The sequence below is a fragment of the Anthonomus grandis genome, chromosome 10 (genome assembly GCF_022605725.1).
Source record: "Anthonomus grandis grandis chromosome 10, icAntGran1.3, whole genome shotgun sequence".
Lineage (NCBI taxonomy): Eukaryota > Metazoa > Arthropoda > Insecta > Coleoptera > Curculionidae > Anthonomus > Anthonomus grandis.
In genome coordinates this window covers 1938493-1951903 of record NC_065555.1, presented here as the reverse complement: position 1 = coordinate 1951903, position 13411 = coordinate 1938493, and the positions used below count along the sequence as shown (strand labels likewise).

The following is a 13411-nucleotide window of genomic DNA, read 5'->3' as shown; positions in this document are numbered from 1 at the left end:
TCAAGATTTTTCTAATGCATTGAAAGACTACTCAATAACTCCAAAAAGGTTATATTTACAAGGAAACTTGTAGGAATGTTTTTGGTAAAGAAATTCATCAGTTTTCATATGAAACTAAAATCAATAAAATCGATCATTGATTTTCCGAAATATGAAGGTTTTTGTAAAGCCTTTGATAGTGTCAAGATTTTTCTAATGCATTAAAAAACTACTCAATAACTCTAAAAAGGTTTTATTTACAAGGAAACTTGTAATAATCTTTTTGGTAAAGAAACTCATGAGTTTTCATATGAAACTAAAATCAATAAAATCGATCATTGATTTTCCGAAATACGAAGATTTTTGTAAAGCCTTTAATAGTATCAAGATTTTTCTAATGCACTAAAAGACTGCGCAATAACTCCAAAAAAGTTAGATTTACAAGGAAACTTGTAATAACCTTTTTGATAAAGAAACTCATTCAATTCATATGAAACTAAAATCAATTAAATCGATCATTGATTTTCTGAAATATGAAGATTTTTGTGATGCCTTTGATAGTATCAAGATTTTTCTAATGCATTGAAAGACTGCGCAATAACTCCAAAAAGGTTATGTTTACAAGGAAACTTATAGAAACGTTTTTGGTAAAGAAACTCATTAGTTTTCATATCAAACTAAAATCAATAAAATCGGTCATTGATTTTCCGAAATATGAAGATTTTTGTAAAGCCTTTGATAGTATCAAGATTTTTCTAATGCATTGAAAAACTACGCAATAACTCCAAAAACGTTAGATTTACTAGGAAACTTGTAGGAATGTTTTTGATAAAGAAACTCATCAGTTTTCATATGAAACTAACATCAATAAAATCGGTCATTGATTTTCCGAAATATGAAGATTTTTGTAAAGCCTTTGATAGTATCAAGATTTTTCTAATGCATTAAAAGACTACTCAATAACTCCAAAAAGGTTATATTTACAAGGAAACTGGTAGGAACGTTTTTGGTAAAGAAACTCATCAGTTTTGACATGAAACTAAAATCAATAAAATCGATCATTGATTTTCCGAAATATGAAGATTTTTGTAAAGCCTTTGATAGTATCAAGATTTTTCTAATGCATTGAAAAACTACGCAATAACTCCAAAAAGGTTAGTTTTACTAGGAAACTTGTAGGAATGTTTTTGGTAAAGAAACTCATCAGTTTTCATATGAAACTAAAATCAATAAAATCGGTCATTGATTTTCTGAAATATGAAGATTTTTGTGATGCCTTTGATAGTATCAAGATTTTTCTAATGCATTGAAAGACTGCGCAATAACTCCAAAAAGGTTATGTTTACAAGGAAACTTATAGAAACGTTTTTGGTAAAGAAACTCATTAGTTTTCATATCAAACTAAAATCAATAAAATCGGTCATTGATTTTCCGAAATATGAAGATTTTTGTAAAGCCTTTGATAGTATCAAGATTTTTCTAATGCATTGAAAAACTACGCAATAACTCCAAAAACGTTAGATTTACTAGGAAACTTGTAGGAATGTTTTTGATAAAGAAACTCATCAGTTTTCATATGAAACTAACATCAATAAAGTCGATCATTGATTTTCCGAAATATGAAGATTTTTGTAAAGCCTTTGATAGTATCAAGATTTTTCTAATGCATTGAAAAACTACGCAATAACTCCAAAAAGGTTAGTTTTACTAGGAAACTTGTAGGAATGTTTTTGGTAAAGAAACTCATCAGCTTTCATATGAAACTAACATCAATAAAATCGGTCATTGATTTTCCGAAATATGAAGATTTTTGTAAAGCCTGTGATAGTATCAAGATTTTTCTAATGCATTGAAAGACTGCGCAATAACTCCAAAAAGGTTAGGTTTAGAAGGAAACTTGTAATAATCTTTTTGGTAAAGAAACTCATCAGCTTTCATATAGAGCTGAAATCAATAAAATCGCTGAATGAGTTTTCAAGATATTAAAGTTTTTGTAAAGCTACTTTCTTTTAGAAACCAGGTAATTCAATAATTTTATTACTTTAATTTTTAAGGTAAACTAACCTATTTTTTAAGTGCTTTTTCCTAGTGTTTTTTATATTTTTTTTTTTATTTAGTTCTTCTGAGCGACTAATTCTTGAATTAATTTATTTTATTTAAAATTAAAAAAAAATTATTAAAGGCAGTCAAACCGTGGAATTATTATTATTAAATTAAATTAAATAATTCATTATTTTAATATTGAGCCTTTAATTTGACAGTTTTAAGCAATTTTATAAATTTAATTTTTCAAGTAAATAAACACAATTTCCCAAGCTTTTACTTTGCGTAGGACCAAAAAACAATTTTTATCTTATTGTTTAACCTACTCAAATATAATTGTCCTAATAAAACGTTTTTATAATATCCCATGAAGGCCTAAACAGCCCTTACATTACTGGAATATCTCTAGCATATTCTGGGAACATTTAGGATGAACTTTGGACTAGATTTTTATGACACTATTCTCTTCTGATTCCCCAGGAATATTCAAAGACTTTACAGCATATATCTCGAATATTTTACTAGATATACATCACTGGAATTAGAAATTATTTTATCAATCAAAAACTCGTCCTAAATAGTTACAAGAATTAATTTAATTTCAGCTCAATCTTTTGCTCTGAGTGGCAATCAGTGTGACCCTCTATTAATTAATTAAATTAATTTTAGTTTTTCAAAAATCGAGCAGCACGCCCAACTTACAATCCTACAAACCAGGCACCAAAGACCCAACAAACGAACCAAAAAACTGTGATAAGAACACCAATAGTAAAAAAAGGAAAAGTAGATACATTTCAATCATCAAAGAGTACATCCAGGTACCTCTAAATGGCCATTTTAATTAAATTTTAATTAAACGTTATTTTAGGTGGATAACAATGGAGAGCCAACGATATGCCACAACGGGGCTACACCGGATTCCAGTAGAAAACACTTAAAAGAGACCACATACACCTTTTCACCTCACGTAATGAGATCGAATTACATGGATAGGAGCATAGAAGCGAAAAGAAAGGTACATCATCCATGTTCACGATATTTTTATGCATTAAATTGGACGTGTTTCAGGTGATAAGAATGCTCTTCGTGATAGTGGCGGAGTTTTTCATTTGTTGGGCCCCACTGCACATTCTTAACACGTGGTACCTGTACAACCCCAAGGAGGTTTACGAGCTGGTCGGGTCCACCGGGGTCTCTCTGGTGCAACTTCTGGCCTACGTCAGTTCCTGTTCCAACCCCATCACTTATTGTTTTATGAATAAGAAGTTTAGGCAGACGTTTTTTACCGCTTTTAAGTGCAGGTAAGAAAGAGATGGAAATGTATTCTGGAAATCGTATCATCGTATTGACGAATGACATTGTTATTAACAAACAGCGATGGCATTGATAATTGATGTAAAACTGCTTTTTGCTGGTTAAAATACTGGATGTCTATTGGACAATAGTGATTAACCAATGAGATAAATGAATATTTATCTTTTCGCTGATTCATTATTGCAACTCATTGGTATTAACAAATGTCACTTTTGACAGATAGACAAAAGTGACAAATTTAATTTTTTTTTCCTAATTTCCCATCCTGAAAAGTTGACATGAATGACAAACGACATTGTTGACAAATAGCAACGACTTATTAATGACATTGACAAATTGAAGTAAGCTGTCATGAATGTTATGTTGCTCTAAGAATATTCTTAAAAAATGATGGAAGGTTTGTTCAAAGAATACTCGATACAAAACATTTATTTGCTTAATTTGGTTCATGTGCCTTTTATTAAATTTTCCAGATATAATCTGAATATTTTTAGCCCAAAGTGAAGAATTTATAATATCTCGGGAGAAATAATAATATTCATTAATATTGACAATTGACAGTATTGACAAATGACGTAGAGTGGCGGCCTGTCATATAAATTTGCCTTGGAACTTAAAAAAAATTTTTTTTTAAAGAAATTGAAGATCCTAGGCACAAAATGCTCATATCTCTAAAACTAATGAAGTTAGGTAGTTGAAAATTGGAACACAACTTCTTCATTAGAGGCCCATTTCAGCGTTTTTTCCAAAAATTTTTTACAAGCAAAAAAATTTGCTATAAAAGTTGCAAAAAATTTATTTTCAAAGAAATTGAAGATCCTAGGCACAAAATGCTCATATCTCTGAAACTAACGAAGTTAGAGAGTTGAAAATTGGAACACAACTTCTTCTAATAAAATCATTAGATACCTATTTCAGCGTTTTTTCCAAACATTTTTTACATCGAAGAAATTTGCGTTGAAAGGTGCAAAAAATTTATTTTTAAAGAAATTGACTATCCTAGGCACAAAATGCTCATATCTCTGAAACTAATGAAGTTAGAGAGTTGAAAATCGGAACACAACTTCTTCGACAAAAATCAATACACAAGTATTTTAGCGTTTTTCCCAAAAATTTTTTACAATGAAGAAACTCTCTTTGAAATTTGCAAAAAATTTATTTTTAAAGAAATTGAAGATCCTAGGCACAAAATGCTCATATCTCTGAAACTAATGAAGTTACAGAGTTGAAAGTTGGAACACAACTTCTTTTAATAAAATCATTAAATACCTATTTCAGCGTTTTTTCCAAAAATTTTTTACAATGAAGAAATTCGCGTTGAAAGGTGCAAAAAATTTATTTTTAAAGAAATTGACGATCCTAGGCACAAAATGCTCATATCTCTGAAACTATTGAAGTTAGAGAGTTGAAAATTGGAACATAACTTCTTCTAATAAAATCATTAGACACCTATTTTAGCGTTCTTTTCAAAGATTTTTTACAATAAAGAAATTTGCTTTGAAAGTTCAAAAAAAAAATTTTTTTTTAAGAAATTAAAGATTCTGGGCACAAAATGCTCATATCTCTAAAACTAATGAAGTTGGAGAGTTGAAAATTGAAACACAACTTCCTCCAATAAAATAAATCGACATCTATTTTAGCATTTTTCCCAAAAATTGTTTACAATGAAGAAATTCACTTTTAAAGTTGAAAAAAAATTCTTTTCAAAGAAATTGAAGATCCTGGACACAAAATGCTCATATCTCTAAAACTAATGAAGTCAGGGAGTTGAAAATTGAAACTTAGCTTCCTCTAACAAATTCATTGGACACCTATTTTAGCGTTTTTCCCAAAACATTCTTACAACAAAGAAATTCGCTTTGAAATTTCGAAAAAAAAAATTTTTCAAGAAATTGAAGATCCTAGGCACAAAATGCTCATATCTCTAAAACTAATGAAGTTAGAGAGTTGAAAGTTGGAACACACCTTCTTTTACTAAAATCATTAAATACCTATTTCAGCGTTTTTTCCAAAAAATTTTTATAATGAAAAAATTCGCTTTGAAAGTTGAAAAAAATTTATATTCAAAGAAATTGAAGATCCTAGACACAAAATGCTCATATTTCTGAAACTAATGAAGTTAGAGAGTTGAAAATTAAAACACAACTTCTTCTAATAAAATCAGTCAATACCTATTTCAGCGTTTTTCCCAAAAATTTTTTACAATGAAGAAATTTGCTTTAAAAGTTGCAAAAAATGTATTTTTCAAAAAAATTGAAGATCCTAGGCACAAAATGTTCATATCTCTAAAACTAATGAAGTTAAAGAGTTGAAAATTGGAACACAACTTCTTCTAGTAAAATCATTAGACACCTATTTCAGCGTTTTTCCTAAAAATTTTTTACAATGAAGAAACTCGCTTTGAAAGTTGCAAAAAATTTATTTTTAAAGAAATTGAAGATCCTAGGCATCAAATGCTCATATCTCTGAAACTATTAAAGTGAGAGAGCTAAAAATTGGAACACAACTTCTTCTAGTAAAATCATCAGATACCTGTTTAAGCGTTTTTCCGAAAAAAATTTTAGAATGAAGAAATTTGCTTTCAAATTTGCAAAAAATTTCTTTAAAAAAAAATTGAAGATCTTAGGCACAAAATGCTTATATCTCTAAAATTAATGAAGTTAAAGACTTGAAAATTTAAACTTAGCTTCCTCTAACAAATTCATTGGACACCTATTTTAGCGTTTTTCCCAAACATTTTTTACAATGAAGAAACTCGCTTTGAAATTTCGAAAAAATTTTTTTTTAAATAAATCGAAGATCCTAGGCACAAAATGCTCATATCTCTGAAACTAATGAAGTTAGAGAGTTGAAAATTAGAACACAACTTCCTCTAATAAAATCATTAAACACCTATTTTAGCGTTTTTTCCTTAAATTTTGTAAAATAAAGAAATTCACTTTTAAAGGTTCAAAAAATTTATTTTCAAAGAAATTGAAGATCCTAGGCATAAAAGGCTCATATTTCTGAAACTAATGAAGTTAGGGAGTTGAAAATTGGAACACAACTTCTTCTAATAAAATCATTAGACACCTATTTCAGTATTTTTTCCAAAAATTTTTTATAATGAAAAAAATCGCTTTGAAATTTGCAAAAAATTTATTTTTAAAGAAATTGAAGATCCTAGGCACAAAATGCTCATATCTCTGAAACTAATGAAGTTACAGAGTTGAAAATTGGAATACAACTTCTTTTAATTAAATTATTAAATACCTATTTCAGCGTTTTTTCCTAACATTTTTTACAATGAAGAAATTCGCGTTGAAAGGTGCAAAAAATTTATTTTTAAAGAAATTGACGATCCTAGGCACAAAATGCTCATATCTCTGAAACTATTGAAGTTAGAGAGTTGAAAATTGAAACATAACTTCTTCTAATAAAATCATTAGACACCTATTTTAGCGTTTTTCCCAAAAATTTTTTACAATGAAGAAATTCACTTTTAAAGTTGAAAAAAATTTCTTTTCAAAGGAATTGAAGGTCTTAGGCACAAAATGCTCATATCTCTAAAATTAATGAAGTTAAAGACTTGAAAATTTAAACTTAGCTTCCTCTAATAAATTCATTGGACACCTACTTTAGCGTTTTTCCCAAACATTTTTTACAATGAAGAAATTCATTTTTAAAGTTGAAAAAAATTTCTTTTCAAAGAAAATTGAAGATCCTAGGCACAAAATGCTCATATCTCTGAAACGAATGAACTTAGAGAGTTGAAAATTGGAAAACAATTTCCTCTCATTATATATAATATATTATAATATAATGTATTAGTTAACTGGACTTAGTTATAATTTTTTTCATAATCCTTATTAAATAAATCAGAAAAATTATAAGAAAGCCAAGGATTAAAGATATGTTGACAAAAATGACAGTTAAAATGATCGTTGAATAAAATTAATTAAAAAGAGTAAAGAAATTTAAAATTATAAAATTAAAAAATTGATTTTTTCTTTTATTTTTGAAGACACAAAAAATATGGTTGAATCAATTTTTAATAGAAAAATAATTGTTTTAAACTGCATTTTTTTTGTCAAAATAACACAGTCAGCTGAATTCTAAAAATTTTCTAAAAAAATTGCGTTTATTAATAGAGTTGGAAAAACTTGTCAATGTATATAAAACGTTTACTATATACAATTCCATTGGTCTTCCCTATTTGCAGTTTTGGTCCACATTATTGTTTAATCTACCTCAATATAAACTGAAACAGTTTAAAGTAACTTAAAATAGAACAATGAGACTGATCCTCAAATGTATTCGATACCCTCCTGTTATTTTTATGTTAAGTATTTTGGGTATGTTGTCTGTGAGACAAAGAATTATGTTTAGTGTATAGGTGTTTATTTTAAAATTAAAACAACATGTACTATTCACCTATATTTGTAATAAAATAATATTATTACAAAACTATTTTAGCAAAAATTTAACTATTTAAAAAAAAATTATTAGATACCTATTTTAGCGTTTTTTCCAAAATTTTTTTACAATGCAGAAATTTGCTTTAAAAGTTGCAAAAAATTTATTTTTAAAGAAATTGAAGAGCCTAGGCACAAAATGCTCATATCTCTGAAACTAATGAAGTTAGAGAGTTGAAAGTTGGAACACAACTTTTTTTAATAAAATCATTAGACACTTATTTTAGCGATTTTCTTAAACATTTTTTACAATAAAGAAATTCACTTTTTAAGTTGAAAAAAAATTCTTTTCAAAGAAATTGAAGATCCTAGGCACAAAATGCTCATATTTCTGAAACTAATGAAGTCAAAGAGTTGCAAATTGGAACACAACTTCCTCTAATAAAATTATTAGGTACCTATTTCAGCGTTTTTCCCAAAAATTTTTTACAATGAATAAATTCACTTTTAAAGTTGAAAAAAATTTCTTTTTAAAGAAATTGAAGATCCTAGATACAAAATGCTTATATTTCTAAAACTAATTAAGTTAGAGAGTTGAAAATTGAAATACAACTTCCTCAAATAAAATAAATCGACACCCATTTTTGCGTTTTTCCCAAAATTTTTTTACAATGAAGAAATTCGCTTTAAATGTGAAAAATATTTATTTTCAAAGAAATTGAAGATTCTAGGCACAAAATGCTGATATTTCTGAAACTAATGAAGTTAAAGAGTTGCAAATTGGAACACAACTTCTTCTAGTAAAATCATCACATACCTATTTCAGCGTTTCTTCCAAAAAATTTTTATAATGAAAAAAATCGCTTCGAAATTTGCAAAAAATTTATTTTTAAAGAAATTGAAGATCCTAGATACAAAATGCTCATATTTCTAAAACTAATGAAGTTAGAAAGTTGAAAATTGAAATACAAATTCCTCCAATAAAATTAATCGACACCCATTTTAGCGTTTTTCCCAAAATTTTTTTACAATGAAGAAATTCGCTTTAAAAGGTGAAAAAAATTTATTTTCAAAGAAATTGAAGATCCTAGGCACAAAATGCTCATATTTCTGAAACTAATGAAGTTAGAGAGTTGAAAATTAGAACACAACTTCCTCTAATAAAATTATTAGATATCTATTTCAGCGTTTCTTCCAAACATTTTTTACAATAAAGAAATTCGCTTTGAAAGGTGCAAAAAATTTATTTTTAAAGAAATTGACGATCCTAGGGACAAAATGGTCATATCTCTGAAACTAATGAAGTTAGAGAGTTGAAAATTGGAACACGACTTCTTCTACTAAAATCATTAGATACCTATTTCAGCATTTTTAAAAAAAAATTTTTACAATGAAGAAATTCACTTTTAAAGTTGAAAAAAAAATTTTTTTCAAAAAATTGGAAGATCCTAGAGACAAAATGCTCATATCTCTGAAACTATTGAAGTTAGAGAGTTCAAAATTGGAACACTACTTCTTCTAATAAAATCATTAGACACGTATTTCAGCGTTTGTCTCAAAAATTTTTTACAATGAAGAATTCACTTTCAAAGTTGAAAAAAATTTATTTTCAAAGAAAATGAAGATCCTAGGCACAAAATGCTCATATCTCTAAAAGTAATTAAGTTAGAGAGTTGAAAGTTGGAACACAACTTCTTTTAATAAAATCATTAGATACCTATTTCGGCGTTTTTTCCAAACATTTTCTACAATAAAGAAACTCGCTTTGAAAGTTGCAAAAAAATTATTTTTAAAGAAATTGAAGATCCTAGGCACAAAATGCTCATATCTCTGAAACTAATGAAGTTAGAGAGTTGAAAATTGGAACACAACTTCTTCTAGTAAAATCATTAGACACCTATTTCAGCGTTTTTTCCAAAAAATTTTTATAATAAAAAAAATCGCTTTGAAAGTTGCAAAAAATGTATTTTCAAATAAATTGAAGATACGGGACACAAAATGCTCATATCTCTAAAACTAATGAAGTTAGAGAGTTGTAAATTGGAACACAATTTCCTATAATAAATTATTTAGATACCTGTTTTAGCGTTATTCCCAAAAAAATTTTGCAACAAAGATATTCGCTTTGAAAACTCGAAAAATTTTTTTTTTTAAGAAATTGAAGATTCTAGGCACAAAATGCTCATATTTCTGAAACTAATGAAGTTAGAGAGTTGAAAATTGGAACACAACTTCCTCTATTAAAATTAGTCGATACCTATTTCAGCGTTTTTTCCAAAAATTTTTTACAATGAAGAAATTCACTTTTAAAGTTAAAAAAAATTTCTTTTCAAAGAAAATTGAAGATCCTAGGCACTAAATGCTCATATTTCTGAAACTAACGAAGTTAGAAAGTTGAAAATTGGAACACAACTTCGTCTACTAAAATCATTAGACAAGTATTTCAGCGTTTTTCTCAAACATTTTTTACAATGAAGAAACTCGCTTTCAAAGTGCAAAGAAATTGAAGATCTTAGGCACAAAATGCTCATATTTCTGAAACTAATGAAGTTAGAGAGTTGAAAATTGGAACACAACTTCTTCTAATAAAATCATTGGTCATCTATTTTAGCGTTTTTCTCAAAAATTTTTTTCATTAAAAAAATTAACAAAAATCACAAGAAAATGTTTCAAAATTCGCAGAAAAAATTTAAGTTTTTATTATTTCAGTTGAACTATGTTTAATATTACACAGCATCATATTTTCCAGCTTTTAATGGATAGTAGCACATTATACAAATATATCAGTAAATTATTTTTCTTATAAACATTTAATAAATGTGAAATTAAACAAGCTAGATTTCACCACCCTTTAAGATTTAATCATGTAATAATCTTATAATTCTGAATATAGATATTATTTTTATTCATTCATTTGTCAAATTTTTTACAGAAATGACAAATCCATTAAGAGTTAATAAAAATGACATAATCTAATTTTTCAGGCGTTATTGTCTGCCAGACAGCTCGTTAACGAGGAACGTCCACGGAACCCAACGAAATATCGTCATGAAAAAACTACAACCGAATTCGGAAAACGATTCCACCTATTTTATGGGCAGGATCAGTTATTCCGGACGATCCGGTAAGTTATTACCTAACTTTTAGTATGGAATTTTTTCTCTATTTTATTATGTTTTATATAAAAGTTATTTCAGTAAAATCGGTTAAACGAGTCCAGAATTATGGGCATTTTTTCCCAGTAAGAATATATCAGTTTATTTGAAAATTTCAGACACTTTTTGATGTGCCACGATTATATTTCATGTTTAAACTTTCGTAAACACTTTCGGATATATCGATGTTATTATCTCTTTTTGTGTTAAAAAAATTTTGTTATTTTTCTATTTATTTCCCTCTGAATGGTTATTTTCGTAACATTACGGTTGTCCGTTTTCCAGGCCATTCACCACTCAAAAAGTCCCATACCGGACTAACTCACATTAAATTTTTTTTTCACGAAAATGAAAGAAAAACATAGAAAGCCTCGTTACATTTTCAGTTTTTTGTATGAAAAACCCCACGCGAATAAACAAACAATTACATAAATTTGAACGCGTAATTTCAGTGCTAATGTTTACAAACTCGCGTTCCCCATCAGCTTATATAATGATATTTAATATATATATTCATCTCTGCCTAATTAGTTGAACAAAGAACTCATAAGGCATCTTCTGCCTTTAACAAGCAGGAGAAAACTAAACGCAGCATTTATTTGTTGTTGGTTACGCGTTTCGTCTTACGGCATCATCAGACTTTAATTAAAACTACGTAGTTACGGTTAAACATTAATTTACCTTATTTAAAAAGATAATAGGAAATGCCTAAGCCAACAAATGAAGTTTAATTTTCTCCTTTTTATATGTACAGGGTGTCCATTTAAGATTGCGGCTAAACCTTTAATAGTGGGAATGTTAATATTGAGTTAGAATGACTAGTTTCTAAAATTAGTTTGATTGATACAGGGTGTCCCAAAAAAGCGTGGTACATACTTTGAATTTTTTTTTTTTAATGGACTTACCTATATTTTTTTCTGAAATGGGAGTCTCATTTGACTCTCTCTTGAACCCTAAAATTGTTTTGCCCTAAAATGCGACGTTGCCTAGTTATTAACAATTTAAAGAAATTTTCACGAAAATCAATGTTTGATTTAAATATTAATATTTGCCACCGATGTTGTTTATGAGTCCTTGGCTAAGTTCATTTTATCTTTCCAAAATTTATTTATTTTTATACAAAGTGATCAAAATTGTCACTCAAATAATGATATTTTCAATTAAATTTTGCGCTACTTTTTTTAAATAGAACACCCTATATCTAGTAACGCATTTTGATAGAGCATTCTCTTATCTTCAACAAGTTTGCGTTTATCTTTAACCGTTTTCTCAACATTTGCTCTTAAAGGAAGAGTGACACATATTTTTCATAAGACAGTTACGATGGAAAACAATTTATAGATATTTTATGGAATCAAATCTCTGTTCAATTCTATATAACACTTTTTAGTAGGAAAAAAAGTCAATTATTATTAACCCCTGATATGTCATTTAAAAATAAGAAATTTTGTCTTACAAGTAATAAGTTGGCCATAATTCATTTATGCTTTTTTGTGTGACGTCAATTATAATGGTTACCTATCAGTCATGTTAAGTAGATTTGTGTCAAAATGAGTAAAAATTGCCAAAAAATTGATGTTTTTAAGAAAAAATGTCGATCATATATTTTTGAAAACATAAAAAGTTAAAAAAAAACTCTTTTAAATGTGACTTTAAGTTTGCAAGTGATAATTAAGCAGATATACAAATTTAAATCCTGGTGCTTTTAGAAATTATTTTTATATAACTTGGGTATACTATTAGGTATTTTCTTTTGTGTGTATATTAGATACTTAGATAATAAATGGGGTAGATACAGGGTTACTGTACCTACCAAAATTATGTACTAAAATAATCGACAAAAAATTAAATTATTGTACCAATAAAAATTAAAATTAAATTATTTACGTTATCGGTAAATGCCTTGGAAAGTGTTTTTTGGCTTCAAGAGTTTATTATTAGGAAAAATTTCCTAATAACCTATATCCCGTACAAGAGGAAACTAGAACGAAAACAGTTTATATGAAAAAAACCAATTGGTAATCACCATGTCGTTTGTTGCAACACTGGAATTTAGTTTGTAGAGAACGAATAAGTAAAAACTTACGAAATATCGAAATCATCCAAATATCCCAAGAAAAACAAATACGATCCCTATCATGTACATACAGCTACATCAAGGCACAAAATAAAGCAGCAGATTTTTTTTAAACGTGTGCCCTTCACTAAGGAATGTACGTTCCACAGAAATGATTTTGTGAATCTCCATCGAGTTTTTATCAATAATTTCCAACAATGATGGTTTGGGGGTGCAATATTACATGATTTTATTATTGTTCCATCATTTTTGAAAATCGTTCAACAGGAAAAGTTTTTCTAAATTTCTTAAGAGAGAATTGGATAGGCCCAACTGAATGGCCTCCTATGTCACCAGAATTAACGCTACTGGATTTCATTCAAGTCGGTAAATCTACGGAAGATATTAATTAATGTTTTTGATGAATCCGTGATGTAACTGAAATGAATGGGGGTGATATTAATTTTTCT

At 27.9% G+C, this 13411-nt stretch overlaps 1 protein-coding gene across 1 annotated transcript in view; it reads left to right on the top strand.

Annotated features, from left to right (window-relative positions):
• Window positions 1-13411, top strand: part of LOC126741472 (cholecystokinin receptor type A-like) — a 116099-nt gene that overhangs the window by 98594 nt on the left and 4094 nt on the right. The window contains exons 6-9 of the mRNA XM_050447886.1: window positions 2692-2840; window positions 2891-3037; window positions 3091-3323; window positions 10715-10854. Coding sequence (XP_050303843.1) covers window positions 2692-2840; window positions 2891-3037; window positions 3091-3323; window positions 10715-10854 — 669 coding nt within the window. The remainder of the gene's footprint in view (window positions 1-2691; window positions 2841-2890; window positions 3038-3090; window positions 3324-10714; window positions 10855-13411) is intronic.